Source organism: Bufo gargarizans, chromosome 3 (assembly GCF_014858855.1).
Source record: "Bufo gargarizans isolate SCDJY-AF-19 chromosome 3, ASM1485885v1, whole genome shotgun sequence".
NCBI classification, from domain to species: domain Eukaryota; kingdom Metazoa; phylum Chordata; class Amphibia; order Anura; family Bufonidae; genus Bufo; species Bufo gargarizans.
This window is the reverse complement of record NC_058082.1, coordinates 231200747-231215882: the sequence shown is the minus strand read 5'-3', so window position 1 is coordinate 231215882 and position 15136 is coordinate 231200747. Positions and strand designations below refer to the sequence as shown.

Here is a 15136-nt window from a genome sequence, read left to right as displayed (position 1 = left end):
TCACCCTCCTTATTAACCTTCAATGTACTTTGTTTATGCCCCGCTTAGGAGACTTAGGAGCAGTGATTATTCGACCACCTCTACAATGCCTTGAAATGCATTGTATTGCAAGGCAATATCACCTGTCAGTATTACACTGACAAGCAAACTATTAGGCCACGCCAGAGGCATTGCCTAATGAGCAAATGATCATGGCAGGCCAGAGGGTCTTTGTTAGGTCTCTGCCTGTCAAAACAAAGCATTAAAGCGATTGTCCAAGATAACAGAAAACCGTGAATCCCTACAATGTCTTAAATAAAATAAAAAAAGATATAATCATCCGCTTCTCCAGCACCACAGAGGCGACATGCCTGGATACGGCATAGGTGCAACAGCCAATCACTGTCCTCAGTGGTCTACAGCTGAGAACAGTGATTAGCTGAAGTGGTGACATGCCTAATTCAGGCACATATATGACACACACGATCGCCACATGTGGTCACATGATCAGCAGACAGGACGTCATGTCACTTTAGGGGGTTATCCCAAGACTGATGTAAAAAATAAAAAGCATCATGTAGTACATGCCAATAGCTTTCTAACAAAGCTAGAACCAGCCCGTACCTCACATGGATCCAGAGATCTCCCCATTCATTGCTCTGCTAGATTTATATCAAGCTGACAGTTCAAGGGGAGTGTCTTTTCTGCTGCAGCTAAGGGGGCGTGTCCATGCTCTGCCTATCACAGTCCAGGAGGCAGTTGGAGGATGAAAATGAGCATGTGCAGCCGTCCCAGTGGTTATGCTGAATGTTTAATTACATGCAATTACAAGTATTAAGATCCAGGTGCTGTTTGAAAACTGTAGAATATTTTGTGTGGCACAGCCCCTTTAATGACATAAGATAGTTGCTGTGAACAGAAGAAAAGACCGGCACTCACTTTATCTTCAAAAATTTCTTTCTTTTTATTCGCCACGCATTGAAATATTCGGTGACGCGCGTTTCGGCTCTATAGCGAGCCTTTCTCAAACCAATGGCATATAACAAAGTCATACAATACAGGTGATTTAAATAGACCGCCACAGCGGAAATGACATCAGGTAGTCATGGTGATTTAGACCAACAAAATAGAAAAAAAAGGAGAAAAAAGAAAAAAGAAGAAGCAAAGAGGGAGGGAGCAAAAGAAAAAGGAAAACACAAGGTAACAATTTAGCTAATCAGATACACGTGAGAAACAGCCCAATCGCAACAGCATCAATGAAAATGTAGCAATCCTGAATTCTTATGAAGTTCTCTAGATATTCGTACTAGCTTGCAATTCAGATGATGCGGTTGGGGGGTTCCTCACGTTCTCTGTAAAATACAAAAAAAATAATTAAGTTTAACATACATGAAAAACAGACATCTACAGAAAGCTATGGAGATCGTACTCCCGGTTTAACCCCATGGGTTCCAGTGTCTGGAGTGTATGAATCCAATAAGATTCACGCTTCTTTAGCATTTTTAAACGATTACCACCTCTGCGAGGTTGTTGTACCTGCTCAATGATTTGAAAGCGCAGTTGCGCAATATTGTGTTTACAGCGATCAAAGTGGTGAGGGACGGGTAGGAGTAAATTATTTTTTCTAATAGTGGACTTATGCTTAGAAAAGCGGTCCTTCATGCGCATGGATGTTTCACCTATATATAACAGTCCACAAGGACACTTAAGTAGATATATGATGAAGCTGCTATTGCATGTGAAAAAACCTCGAACTGGAAAGCGCTTACCTGTATGGGGATGCGTAAAATATTCCCCTTTAATAACACTTGAACAGTGTATACACCCTAGACAAGGGAATGTACCCTTTCTAGGAGTTGACAAAGTCTTCTGGCGCTTCTCAGTTTGAGTACTACCCACATTCGCCCTCACCACCATATCGCGAATATTTTTGTTGCGTTTATAACACAATAATGGAGGATTTTTGAATTCCTCAATCGAGGGGTAAGCCCTAGTCAAGATATTCCAATGCTTAGAAAAAATAAATCGACACCTGTTGACCCATGGGTGAAACTTAGTGACAAACGGTATACGTGACCCCCTGGACTCCTGTTTAGGAGCCAAGGAGGTAACCCTACTCCTCTCTCTATCCAGCAGTGCTGTGGGATATCCTCTATTCTCGAATCTCATAGACATTTCATTAAGGCGTTTTTCTCTTACTTCAGTATTAGAAACAATCCTACGTACCCTTTGAAATTGAGAATGAGGTAATGCTTTTTTTACAGTGGACGGATGATAGCTTGAGAAATGGAGAAGAGAATTTTTGTCGGTATTCTTGATATACAAATCAGTCACAATTGACCCACCTGTACCCTTAATAACCAGGGTATCCAAAAAATTAATCTCATAATCACTATAATGTAAAGTGAACTGCAACTCGGGCCAAATTGAATTCAAGAATTCTGAAAAGGCACGAAGGGATCGAATGCCGCCCCGCCATACACAAAACACGTCATCGACGAATCTTCGCCAAAAAATACAATGAATTTTAAACAGATCATTGGTGTAAATATATTTGTCTTCAAACCATGACATGTATGAATTTGCATATGGCGGTGCGGCATTCGAGCCCATCGCGGTCCCACAGCACTGCTGGTAGTAGGTGTCCTGAAATAAAAAATAATTTTCAGTTAAAATGATTTCAAGAAGTTTCAAAAAAAAATTCTTTGGCACCTTCACTGTAAGAGGAGAGGGATAGAAGCCACTCTACAGCCCGTATACCCTTCCAGTGAACAATAGAAGTGTACAGAGAACAAACATCGAAGGTTACTAACAAATCATCATCCTGCAACACCAGGGTCCCAACCTCACGTAAAAATTGATTCGTATCAAGCAGGAAAGACGGCATATTTTTAGTTAGGGGTGTCATAACCTTTTCAAGCAAAATAGCTGGCGGAGACAGGATAGAGTCAGTTAGGGCCACAATGGGCCGACCCGGTGGCTGAGATAAAGATTTGTGCACTTTGGGCAGTGTATAAAACACTGGTGTTACAGGATGATGATTAATCAGATATTCCCCCAATTTGGGGTCAATAATCTTCTGTGAAGTAAATATATCAACCAGAGTACACAATTTCTTTTTAATAATGTATACCGGATCGCCGTCCAAAGGACGATATACATCGATATTAGCCAACTGGCCCAAGATCTCACTGACGTAATACTCCTTGTCCATAAGGACAAGAGCACCCCCCTTGTCTGCAGGCTTGAAAATCAGGCTATCGTCCCCCAATAAGTTATCGACAGCCTGCCTCTCAAGGCGCGACAAGTTGTGGTTTACATGAAATCCACTTTGCCGTATCTCCTGTAAAGACTTTGACATGTCACGTTGGACCAATAAAATAAACGTTTCAACAGGATGATAACACTTAGGTGGTTGAAAGTGACTCTTGGTTCTCAGTCCAAAATCCTTCAACGATAAGCAAGTGTCACTGGTGGTTGCTGTGGTTGCGCTCTTTTCAACATTAGTGGACTGCAGACCCGAGAAGTGTGCCTTAAGTCGAAGACTTCTAAAGAAGCGCTGGTCTAAATCACCATGACTACCTGATGTCATTTCCGCTGTGGCGGTCTATTTAAATCACCTGTATTGTATGACTTTGTTATATGCCATTGGTTTGAGAAAGGCTCGCTATAGAGCCGAAACGCGCGTCACCGAATATTTCAATGCGTGGCGAATAAAAAGAAAGAAATTTTTGAAGATAAAGTGAGTGCCGGTCTTTTCTTCTGTTCACTTGTACTTGGACTTCGGCCCTGGACACGTGCACCACGCCTACAAACGGAGTGCCGGCTGACCCTCGTTGAAATTTTGCAGTTCTTTTCAGCGCGAGCACCTGTGCATTTTTTACATGGCTTCATTCTCCTATACGGAAGAGCGGGCACGGGAGATCGTGTCCGGTGTAACCGCTAATGTGGACTTTCTCAAAATACCTCCCACGGAGTATCGAGGGAGAGAACTTGAAAAGGAGGTGAGGAGATTAACCTCCTGGGAACTACATGTATCTACACTTGCTGAATATTGTCGCTTGCACCCTATCCCACGTGGATTGCGAGTCCATCTGAGACCGACGTTTTTTTTGTGACAACATTGATTACTGCACTAACTTCTCAAATATTCTAAATAAGTGTTCCATGGACTTGATGGTATTAACCATCGAATATCTGACGGAAGCTATCATGACTAGTAGGCAGAAAATTGCCACCATTGAGACGCAACTGAAGGATGCCTTACCAGCTGAGGAATTGATTACTCTTAAATCTAAAGTGGAAAAAATTGGCGCTGACCTGAAAAGGGAGATAGAAAGCACTAAACGCCAAAAATTTATCAGAGACTCTGAGGACTATCAGAATAAACGTGTATACAAATGGCAAGATCTATCTGGCACAGCCATACCCTTATTCACCAGGCAGCAACGTCGGGGAACCTCGATGTCCTCCGGATCGGGAAGTGATTCCACTATGGGACCTCCGCGTGCACCTTTTTTAGGCAGAAGGAGACAAAGACCTCAACAAAGAAAAACACCAGACGAGCAGGACGCCATTATCGGGGGCATCGACGCACCGCGAACAACACGCTCTCAGGTAGAGATGAAACCTTAATTTTCAATATATCCTCTAAAAGTTTAAGTCCTCTTCAGTTGCAGGTACTGGAGAAGGGACTATCATTTTGTCCTACTAGTCCGCTTGATAGTTTTGAATTTGACATGGACTGCCAGCGCTTCTTTAGAAGTCTTCGACTTAAGGCACACTTCTCGGGTCTGCAGTCCACTAATGTTGAAAAGAGCGCAACCACAGCAACCACCAGTGACACTTGCTTATCGTTGAAGGATTTTGGACTGAGAACCAAGAGTCACTTTCAACCACCTAAGTGTTATCATCCTGTTGAAACGTTTATTTTATTGGTCCAACGTGACATGTCAAAGTCTTTACAGGAGATACGGCAAAGTGGATTTCATGTAAACCACAACTTGTCGCGCCTTGAGAGGCAGGCTGTCGATAACTTATTGGGGGACGATAGCCTGATTTTCAAGCCTGCAGACAAGGGGGGTGCTCTTGTCCTTATGGACAAGGAGTATTACGTCAGTGAGATCTTGGGCCAGTTGGCTAATATCGATGTATATCGTCCTTTGGACGGCGATCCGGTATACATTATTAAAAAGAAATTGTGTACTCTGGTTGATATATTTACTTCACAGAAGATTATTGACCCCAAATTGGGGGAATATCTGATTAATCATCATCCTGTAACACCAGTGTTTTATACACTGCCCAAAGTGCACAAATCTTTATCTCAGCCACCGGGTCGGCCCATTGTGGCCCTAACTGACTCTATCCTGTCTCCGCCAGCTATTTTGCTTGAAAAGGTTATGACACCCCTAACTAAAAATATGCCGTCTTTCCTGCTTGATACGAATCAATTTTTACGTGAGGTTGGGACCCTGGTGTTGCAGGATGATGATTTGTTAGTAACCTTCGATGTTTGTTCTCTGTACACTTCTATTGTTCACTGGAAGGGTATACGGGCTGTAGAGTGGCTTCTATCCCTCTCCTCTTACAGTGAAGGTGCCAAAGAATTTTTTTTGAAACTTCTTGAAATCATTTTAACTGAAAATTATTTTTTATTTCAGGACACCTACTACCAGCAGTGCTGTGGGACCGCGATGGGCTCGAATGCCGCACCGCCATATGCAAATTCATACATGTCATGGTTTGAAGACAAATATATTTACACCAATGATCTGTTTAAAATTCATTGTATTTTTTGGCGAAGATTCGTCGATGACGTGTTTTGTGTATGGCGGGGCGGCATTCGATCCCTTCGTGCCTTTTCAGAATTCTTGAATTCAATTTGGCCCGAGTTGCAGTTCACTTTACATTATAGTGATTATGAGATTAATTTTTTGGATACCCTGGTTATTAAGGGTACAGGTGGGTCAATTGTGACTGATTTGTATATCAAGAATACCGACAAAAATTCTCTTCTCCATTTCTCAAGCTATCATCCGTCCACTGTAAAAAAAGCATTACCTCATTCTCAATTTCAAAGGGTACGTAGGATTGTTTCTAATACTGAAGTAAGAGAAAAACGCCTTGATGAAATGTCTATGAGATTCGAGAATAGAGGATATCCCACAGCACTGCTGGATAGTGAGAGGAGTAGGGTTACCTCCTTGGCTCCTAAACAGGAGTCCAGGGGGTCACGTATACCGTTTGTCACTAAGTTTCACCCATGGGTCAACAGGTGTCGATTTATTTTTTCTAAGCATTGGAATATCTTGACTAGGGCTTACCCCTCGATTGAGGAATTCAAAAATCCTCCATTATTGTGTTATAAACGCAACAAAAATATTCGCGATATGGTGGTGAGGGCGGATGTGGGTAGTACTCAAACTGAGAAGCGCCAGAAGACTTTGTCAACTCCTAGAAAGGGTACATTCCCTTGTCTAGGGTGTATACACTGTTCAAGTGTTATTAAAGGGGAATATTTTACGCATCCCCATACAGGTAAGCGCTTTCCAGTTCGAGGTTTTTTCACATGCAATAGCAGCTTCATCATATATCTACTTAAGTGTCCTTGTGGACTGTTATATATAGGTGAAACATCCATGCGCATGAAGGACCGCTTTTCTAAGCATAAGTCCACTATTAGAAAAAATAATTTACTCCTACCCGTCCCTCACCACTTTGATCGCTGTAAACACAATATTGCGCAACTGCGCTTTCAAATCATTGAGCAGGTACAACAACCTCGCAGAGGTGGTAATCGTTTAAAAATGCTAAAGAAGCGTGAATCTTATTGGATTCATACACTCCAGACACTGGAACCCATGGGGTTAAACCGGGAGTACGATCTCCATAGCTTTCTGTAGATGTCTGTTTTTCATGTATGTTAAACTTAATTATTTTTTTTGTATTTTACAGAGAACGTGAGGAACCCCCCAACCGCATCATCTGAATTGCAAGCTAGTACGAATATCTAGAGAACTTCATAAGAATTCAGGATTGCTACATTTTCATTGATGCTGTTGCGATTGGGCTGTTTCTCACGTGTATCTGATTAGCTAAATTGTTACCTTGTGTTTTCCTTTTTCTTTTGCTCCCTCCCTCTTTGCTTCTTCTTTTTCTTTTTTCTCCTTTTTTTTCTATTTTGTTGGTCTAAATCACCATGACTACCTGATGTCATTTCCGCTGTGGCGGTCTATTTAAATCACCTGTATTGTATGACTTTGTTATATGCCATTGGTTTGAGAAAGGCTCGCTATAGAGCCGAAACGCGCGTCACCGAATATTTCAATGCGTGGCGAATAAAAAGAAAGAAATTTTTGAAGATAAAGTGAGTGCCGGTCTTTTCTTCTGTTCACTTGTACTTGGACTTCGGCCCTGGACACGTGCACCACGCCTACAAACGGAGTGCCGGCTGACCCTCGTTGAAATAAGATAGTTGCTGTCATGTGATGTCACGTAAGCGGGAGTCAGAAAGGGGATTTGCAGCCCAATCTGAAATCACATTATTATTAGTGAATTGCTTTATATAAACATATTTATGTCTATATATAGTCATTTTAAATGCTTGCACAAACCCTTGAACCCATTGATATTTTTTTGTAAATTTATTTTTACTTTCTCATTGTAGATCAGCCATCTCCCCTGGGCCATTGTTAGCCATATGTAGAGCTATAATTTACAGCAGTTTAGTATCTATGGGAAAGTTTTCTAGGCATGTTCTGTGATCTATTCAGAGATGGAAGGGGTAGTGACCATCACCAACAGTATATTGCGGATTCCAGAAGTTTAATTTTAATCCTACCTGTAATGATAATGAGATGACTGTTGAAAGTGATCTTCACGTAACAGTAAGTGTTTGTATATTATTAGGCATAGTGGCCAGTTTGAAAACTACATGATATTAGGACTTTATTTATAGTACAGATGGTGAAATAAAAAAATTAAAGGGGTTGATCTGCCATTTATATTGATGACCTATCGTCAGGATAGGTCATCAATATCTGATTGGTGGGGATCCAACACCCGGCAGCCCAACCGATCAGCTGTTTGAAGAGGAGCTAAAGAGGAGTACTCACTCCATGCGAATAGAGCAAGTACTTGTCACTACACTGCACCGCCGTAAGTTTCGATATGACAGGCAGTGTAATGAATAGGAAGCAGTGTTTGCATTGAAAAGCCGCCTCCTCTTCAAAAAGCTGATTGACGGGGTGGAGGATATTGGAGCCCCAACATTCAAATACTGATAACCTATCCTGTCGATAGTAAATTGCAGGAAAATCCCTTTAAAATCACCAAATTGATTTAAACAATAGGTCATTTTCTTATGACATGTTCACTTAGGGATATAATTAGTCTTAAGTGAATTGAGCTTCGGATCATAGGTCCAAAGTCAATTTGTTCAAAAACTTCAATTTTTATTATTGTAATGTACGTAGGCTGCGTGTAGACAAAATTCCTATCACCCGAAGTCTCACAAGACTTCAGTGAATTAATTTGATATTCCTATCTGCAGCTTTAAAAACATTTTAAAATAGGAATCAAACCCAACATCGGATTTCTAATTTAAAAAGTTTTTAAAGACACAGATAGGAATACTGAATTAATTCACCGAAGTCTTGCGTGACTTTGGGCAATAAAATTTTTGGGGACGCAGAGTGGATTTGTTTTAATGCTGTATGGAGACAGCATTAAGATTGAAGTTTTTGAACAAATCAACTTCGGATCTATGATCCGAAGCTCGATTCTCTCAAGACTAGATAGAATACATATCACGAGGGTCATGACCTATCGTTGACCCTGTTGTGCCTGGGGTCAGAAGGTCGCAGCAGGTGGCTACTCGCTTGGTTTCAAGGGATCGCTCCATGACCTAAAGGTTTTCCTGCTTAGGTTTGCGATCCTTTTGTCCCATTTAGGAACCTGTAGCTTTTCCTTTCAGCTGTTCTCTGTCAGCCACGCCCAGCTACTATATATTCTCCTTTTCTGCCTACCTTGTTGCCAGATATAGATCTTCTATTCTGACCTCAGGTGGAGTTGCTGTGGAGCTGTTGAAACTGGTGCTGTCAGATCTCAGGTTCTCTCCTGTTTGTTTTCTCCCTTCTGGGATTGTTTGTGGTGTTTGTGTTGTTTGCTCTTTCACTGTTGTTACCCTAGGTGTCAGTGGTTAGCACTAGTGCTCCCACTGCCCTACTCATGTGATCGGCATATGGGTTAGCAGCCCGTCTAGGTGCCAGTGCTAGGTGAGTTGGGGGTCACCACTCCTCCCTCTCCCTAGTGAAAGGGTACTCCCCTTCCCTCCCCTCGGTGCCACAGGTCTGTTACCTGCCATATCAGACGTGATAATACAGAAGAATATCGCCATGACAATATATAAGAATTGCAGTCATTTCTTTAAGACCTGAACAGTTTTATGGGTTGAAAACATCGACTGCCTTTCCTCAGGCTCATTTGAGCTTATAATAATTATATACTTCCTACAGTAGAAACCCTCTATGCAGTACATTTCTGATTACTTTATGATGGACTTTTATGCAGCAACCAATTCAACAAACATTGCTGCAGCATATAGCAAAGGAACAGAATGTAAAATTCTGCTTAGCCGCAATAACAACAAAGCAAAATGTAAAAACTTATGCAGAATTTTTAAGATTATTTTCAAAAATCAATTTCTAGAATCTATTTTACAATATTGTATAACAATTCAAACCTATGCTTGCTCTAAAATCTTCTGCACCAAAGACAACTCCATCCAAGTGAAGACCGACCTTGGGTCCTCTTTGTAAAGCTTCTTCACAAACGCCCTGTGGGTGAAACAATATTTAATTTTTGTACAATTTGTAACACATCACTTATGCTTTACGTAATTACAAGCTGACATTTGTCAAAACTCAAGTAAGAGGGTGATTATGCTTTAGCAGCCAAACTATTCTTCATAGTTCTACTTCTAAACCAGTCACTCAGTTTCCTTTAAGACAAACTACAAAAACTTGCATCTGTACAAAAATCCAGTCAAGGAGAACTATAACCCAACCACCCCATGGGAAGTGGCAAGAGAGAAAAAAATATCCTGAGATGCCTCACACAAATCAGATTATATACGGTAATACCCTTCGTTAAATCTTAAAACATTTCTGTCCGATTTTCTGTGGCCTTCAACTGCTTTCATTTTTTTTTTCCATAGGTAGGTTCTGTAGGTTTCCATTTGAAACTAGTAATCTGGCCTCAAACAGAATTATAAATGACAATATTTTATGATATTTACCAGCCTATAACTTTTGCACATTTCCCTAGATAAAAAGAAATGTACCCTTATAAAGATTTTAAACAGCAGGCTCAAAAATTCTTTAATATCAATCCAATATCTGAATGATTTGGGTGCCAGAATAGATGTAACAAGCCAGCCTTTTCCCATTTACATCGATCTTTACACTGTATCTGTAAGGGTCAGTTCACACAGAATTATTTGGTGCTGATTTTGCTGTATTTCTGCCTCAAAATCATCTCCAAAACTGCTCCAAAAATGCCTCAAAACAGCCTCCCATTCATTTCAATGGGAAGCAGCACTTGCTTCTTTTTTAAACATGTAAAAAGAAGAAGCATGCAAAAAAGAAGCAGCGTGTCCCTATCTTGGGGCAGAATCAGCATTGATTTGCCCATTGAGATGCGCACATATGCTCGTTTTTTATTTTTTTTTGCACCAAAAAAACGCTTGTGAGAAAGGTACTATACAGTTTAATAAAGTCAAAAACCACACGTTATTTTGAGGCGTACAAATCTGCTTGCATTCAGCCCTGATGTTTTATGTGTATTTTGAAAATCAGCCGTGTGAACTGACCCTAAAGGCGGCCATGCACATTCAAATGATCATTTGGTCGTCAGCTATCTCTCCCGATATTCTCCTGACTGTCCCGTACATATACACATTCGCTCGAATGTGCGTGATTATTGAACTGGGAGAGAAGAGAAAGACGCTGCAAGACACTTCTAGTAGCAGCTTATCTCCTGGGAGAACAAAAGAATCTGGGAAAATTATTCACTTCACTCGATCCTTCTTTCCCTGACATCATCTCGCAGGGTAGAGTCAGGAGCTCCCCATACATATTAGACATAGAGATATTAGATATAAACCCTTTGGAATATTGGGGGTCATTTATTAAACAGAAATACGCCTAAATTAGGTGTATTTCTTGTGCAGATTGAGGTGCAAAGATCCTCTGCGCTGCAATCTGCGACTTCTCCCCGCTAACGCCAAGTCTAAAAAAAGGGGGCATGGCGAAGGAGGGGAAGGGGATGTCTCATTTACCATTTTCTATGCCTGTTTCAGGCGTAGAAAAAGGTCTAAATGTAAGACAGCTTGGAAGCTGTCTTACATCTAGAAGTGGTGGAGGATCTGCCGAAGTTAAGTAGAGGCGAATTCACCGCCAGGTATATAGGGGTTATTAAGACCAGCGTCTAAAAGCCAGTCTTAATAAATGTGACCCATTATCTCCCATAATCCCATACAAAACCTGAGATTCAGATTCATTTAACTCCTTAATCTCTTATGCCATAATAGTAGCCCCACAAGCCACTGTACTATTATGGAGCAGTGATGGAGCAGACACAGGAGCTCTGCCTATGCAAGTGATGCTGTATTATATACCGATACTCCCCTCTAATGAACTGATTCTACCCCTGGTAACCAAAGTTTGGCTATTGTTCCTCTTGTGGATATGAGCACTGGAAGACACGTATGACTAGGGCAGGGGTTGACAACCTTACAGACACATAGAGCCAGAAAAAAAATGTAAGACTACCAGGAGCCACAAGCTATACATTTACACACAAGTCACCATATTTTTCGCCCTATAAAATGCACCTAGGTTTTATCTGAGAAAAATAAGAAAAAAAAATATTTGTCATCTGATCTGAGTTTTTTTTCTTATTTTTCATTAGCAGCGAAGAAAAGAAAAAAAATATTTTTCATCAGACCGCCAATGCTCATCTGACATAAGATAAGATCCCCAATCCTCATCATAACTCCAAATCAGACAACACAAATCGGACTCCCAGTGTCAGACCCCCGTGCTCAGATCAGACCCCCCCCCCCGTGCTCAGATCAGACCCCCCTGTGCTCATATCAAACCCCCATGCTCAAATCTGACCCCCATACTCAGATTAGACCCCACCATGCTCAGACCAGACTCCCATGCTCAGATCAGATCCCCAATACTCAGATCAGACCCCTAGTGCTCAGATAAGATCCCCCCATGCTCAGAACTATAATTTAAAGAAATCGCCTACCTCTCCTATTTGGGCACTGGGCTCCTAATCAGGCACCTGCTACTCTGCAGGTCTGACACAGTCTCAATTGTGCGCGTCTCCATCAACTATTTTGATACAATAAAAAAGTATTGTGACACTCGATACCACGCGAAAAAAATAAATAAAAAAAACACCCAAAAAGCTGTGTACATTCCATATTTTATAGAACGTCCGGCTCATAATAGAGCAGTCCTATCCTATTTTTTTTTGGGGGGGACAAGGTGACTAAAAATGGCGACTCACGCTGTTGTGATTTATTTTCTGTTACAGCGTTCACCACATAGGAAATATTTATGATATTTTAATAGTTCACACTTTTTTGGGCATGGCGATATGTTTATTTTTTATTGTTTGTAAATTTTATATGTAAAATTGGGTAAGGGAGAGATTTAAACTTTTTTTTTTTTTTACTTTATATTTACTATTAGCCCCCTTAGGGGCTCTATTAGGGTGAATAGGTCTTCACACAGTCGGGCCGGGTATGTGATACCGCCGCCTCCTATACTTGAATTAATATGTTAATGACATTCATTGGTGGCGCAGTGGCCACAGCCCCTCCCCTTCTCCTCCCTCCTATCCCCCCATTGGTGGCAGCCGCGTCACAGTTGAGAGGGAGGGAGGGACTCCCTCCTTCTCCACTGTGCTATTGAAGAGAACATGGCACGAGCGGCGCGTGCCATGTTCTCTAACTAATACTAGGCTGTGCATCTGCTTCCCAGCTCGAGAGCCACGAGATGGCCACCACTGGACTAGGGGCATTCGGCATACAGTATCACAACTCATCACTTGTTGTTTTTTAATTTTATATTTTAATGTTATCTCTGGTCCTTGCAATTTTTATTATATTGGAAAGACAATTTGCCTGATGTTCAAATGATTTAGATAACATATATTCTTTAAAAGGGTTTTCCGGGAACTAAATATTGATGACCTATCATCAGTAGGTCCTCAATATTTGATCATTGGAGATCCAACTCCTGGGACCCCTGACAATCAGCTGTTTGAACTGGCCACAGCGACTGGACAAGCACTGTGACCTTTTCATTGTACACTCTATAGTGGCTGTGCTTGATACTGCAGCGCAATAACTTTTACTTTTTACTAATGGAACTGAGCTGCACAAAGGCCATGTGACAGATGGATATGCAGTCGCAGGTCTAGAAAGAGGCTGTGGTGCATACCCAAATGTTACAGGCTTTTCAAACTGCTAATCATGAAGATGTCAGGAGTCAGACTTCCTCCAATCAGATACTTATGACCTATCCTGAGAATAGGTCATCAATATTTATGTCAGGTCTGGTCCGGGCCAGAGAGTGCACTTCACTACAGACAGCACCGTCGGTGTCTCTTTGCCAAAGTAATAGGCTGTGCACCCCTTGTGCAGGAGCACGCGCCAATCAGGGACGGCACCGGCACATCCACCGCGCTTTTTCGGATGCAGTGATACAGGTTGTGTTTCTTCTTATATGTAAAACTGGGAAGCTGGGGGGGGGGGGGGGTGATTAAATTTTTATTTTTTAAGGAACTTGGCAGGGAGGTTGTTCCTATCTAAATATCTTGGAAAACTAACCACAGATCTTTTGTGGATGTAGGCTTGCTCAAATCATCCTGTCTCGTCATATAATCCCAGACTGATATTGCGATCCAAGCTCTGTGGGGCTACATAATCACTTCTCTGACATGATGGATAAGTGTCTGCCTGTATTTGTCAGCATCAAGGACACAATTAAAAGGAGTTGTCCCACAAAAAATATTGCACATTTTTCAAACCAGCACCTGGATCTAAATAATTTTGCAATTGCATGTAATTAAAAATTTAGCATAACCACTGAGTTATTCAATCAACTATATCTGTATAGCGCGACCTGCTGTTTTTTTTATTTTTTATTTCTTTGTTCTGCTCACTGAGATGGCCGCACATGCTCAGTTTCATCCTTCAACTACCTCCTTAGCTGTGATAGGGAGAGCATGGACACGCCCCCTTGAGCTGTCAGCTTTGCAGAAAACTTAGTCCAGAAGGTTAAAGGGGTTGGCCATTTTGTTAGCACTTATTGCAACTGTAAAGAAAGTAGGGAGATATTACACTTACTAATAGATCTTCTAAAGCAGTTCTGCAACCACACCCCCTCCTGTCCTGCTCTCACTACGCACCCTCCTGTCCTGCTCTCACCACGCCCCCTCCTGTCCTGCTCTCACCACGCCCCCCTCCTGTCCTGCTCTCACCACGCCCCCCTCCTGTCCTGCTCTCACCACGCCCCCCTCCTGTCCTGCTCTCACCACGCCCCACTCCTGTCCTGCTCTAACCACGCCCCCCTCCTGTCCTGCTCTCATCACGCCCCTCTCCTGTCCTGCTCTCACCACGCCCCTCTCCTGTCCTGCTCTAACCACGCCCCCCTCCTGGCCTGCTCTAACCACGCCCCCCTCCTGTCCTGCTCTCATCACGCCCCTCTCCTGTCCTGCTCTCATCACGCCCCTCTCCTGTCCTGCTCTAACCACGCCCCCCTCCTGTCCTGCTCTAACCACGCCCCCCTCCTGTCCTGCTCTCATCCCGCCCCTCTCCTGTCCTGCTCTCATCACGCCCCTCTCCTGTCCTGCTCTCATCACGTCCCTCTCCTGTCCTGCTCTCACCACGCCCCCCTCCTCTCCTGCTCTCACCACGCCCCCCTCCTCTCCTGCTCTCATGACGCCCCTCTCCTGTCCTGCTCTCACCACGCCCCCTCCTCTCCTGCTCTCACCACGCCCCCTCCTGTCCTGCTCTCACCTTGCCCCCTCCTGTCCTGCTCTCACCACGCCCCTCTCCTGTCCTGCTCTCACC

General features: G+C 42.5%; 1 protein-coding gene across 1 annotated transcript in view; it reads right to left on the bottom strand.

Annotated features, from left to right (window-relative positions):
* Positions 1–15136, bottom strand: part of CLYBL (citramalyl-CoA lyase) — a 374710-nt gene that overhangs the window by 38111 nt on the left and 321463 nt on the right. The window contains 1 exon segment of the mRNA XM_044286389.1: positions 9725–9818. Coding sequence (XP_044142324.1) covers positions 9725–9818 — 94 coding nt within the window.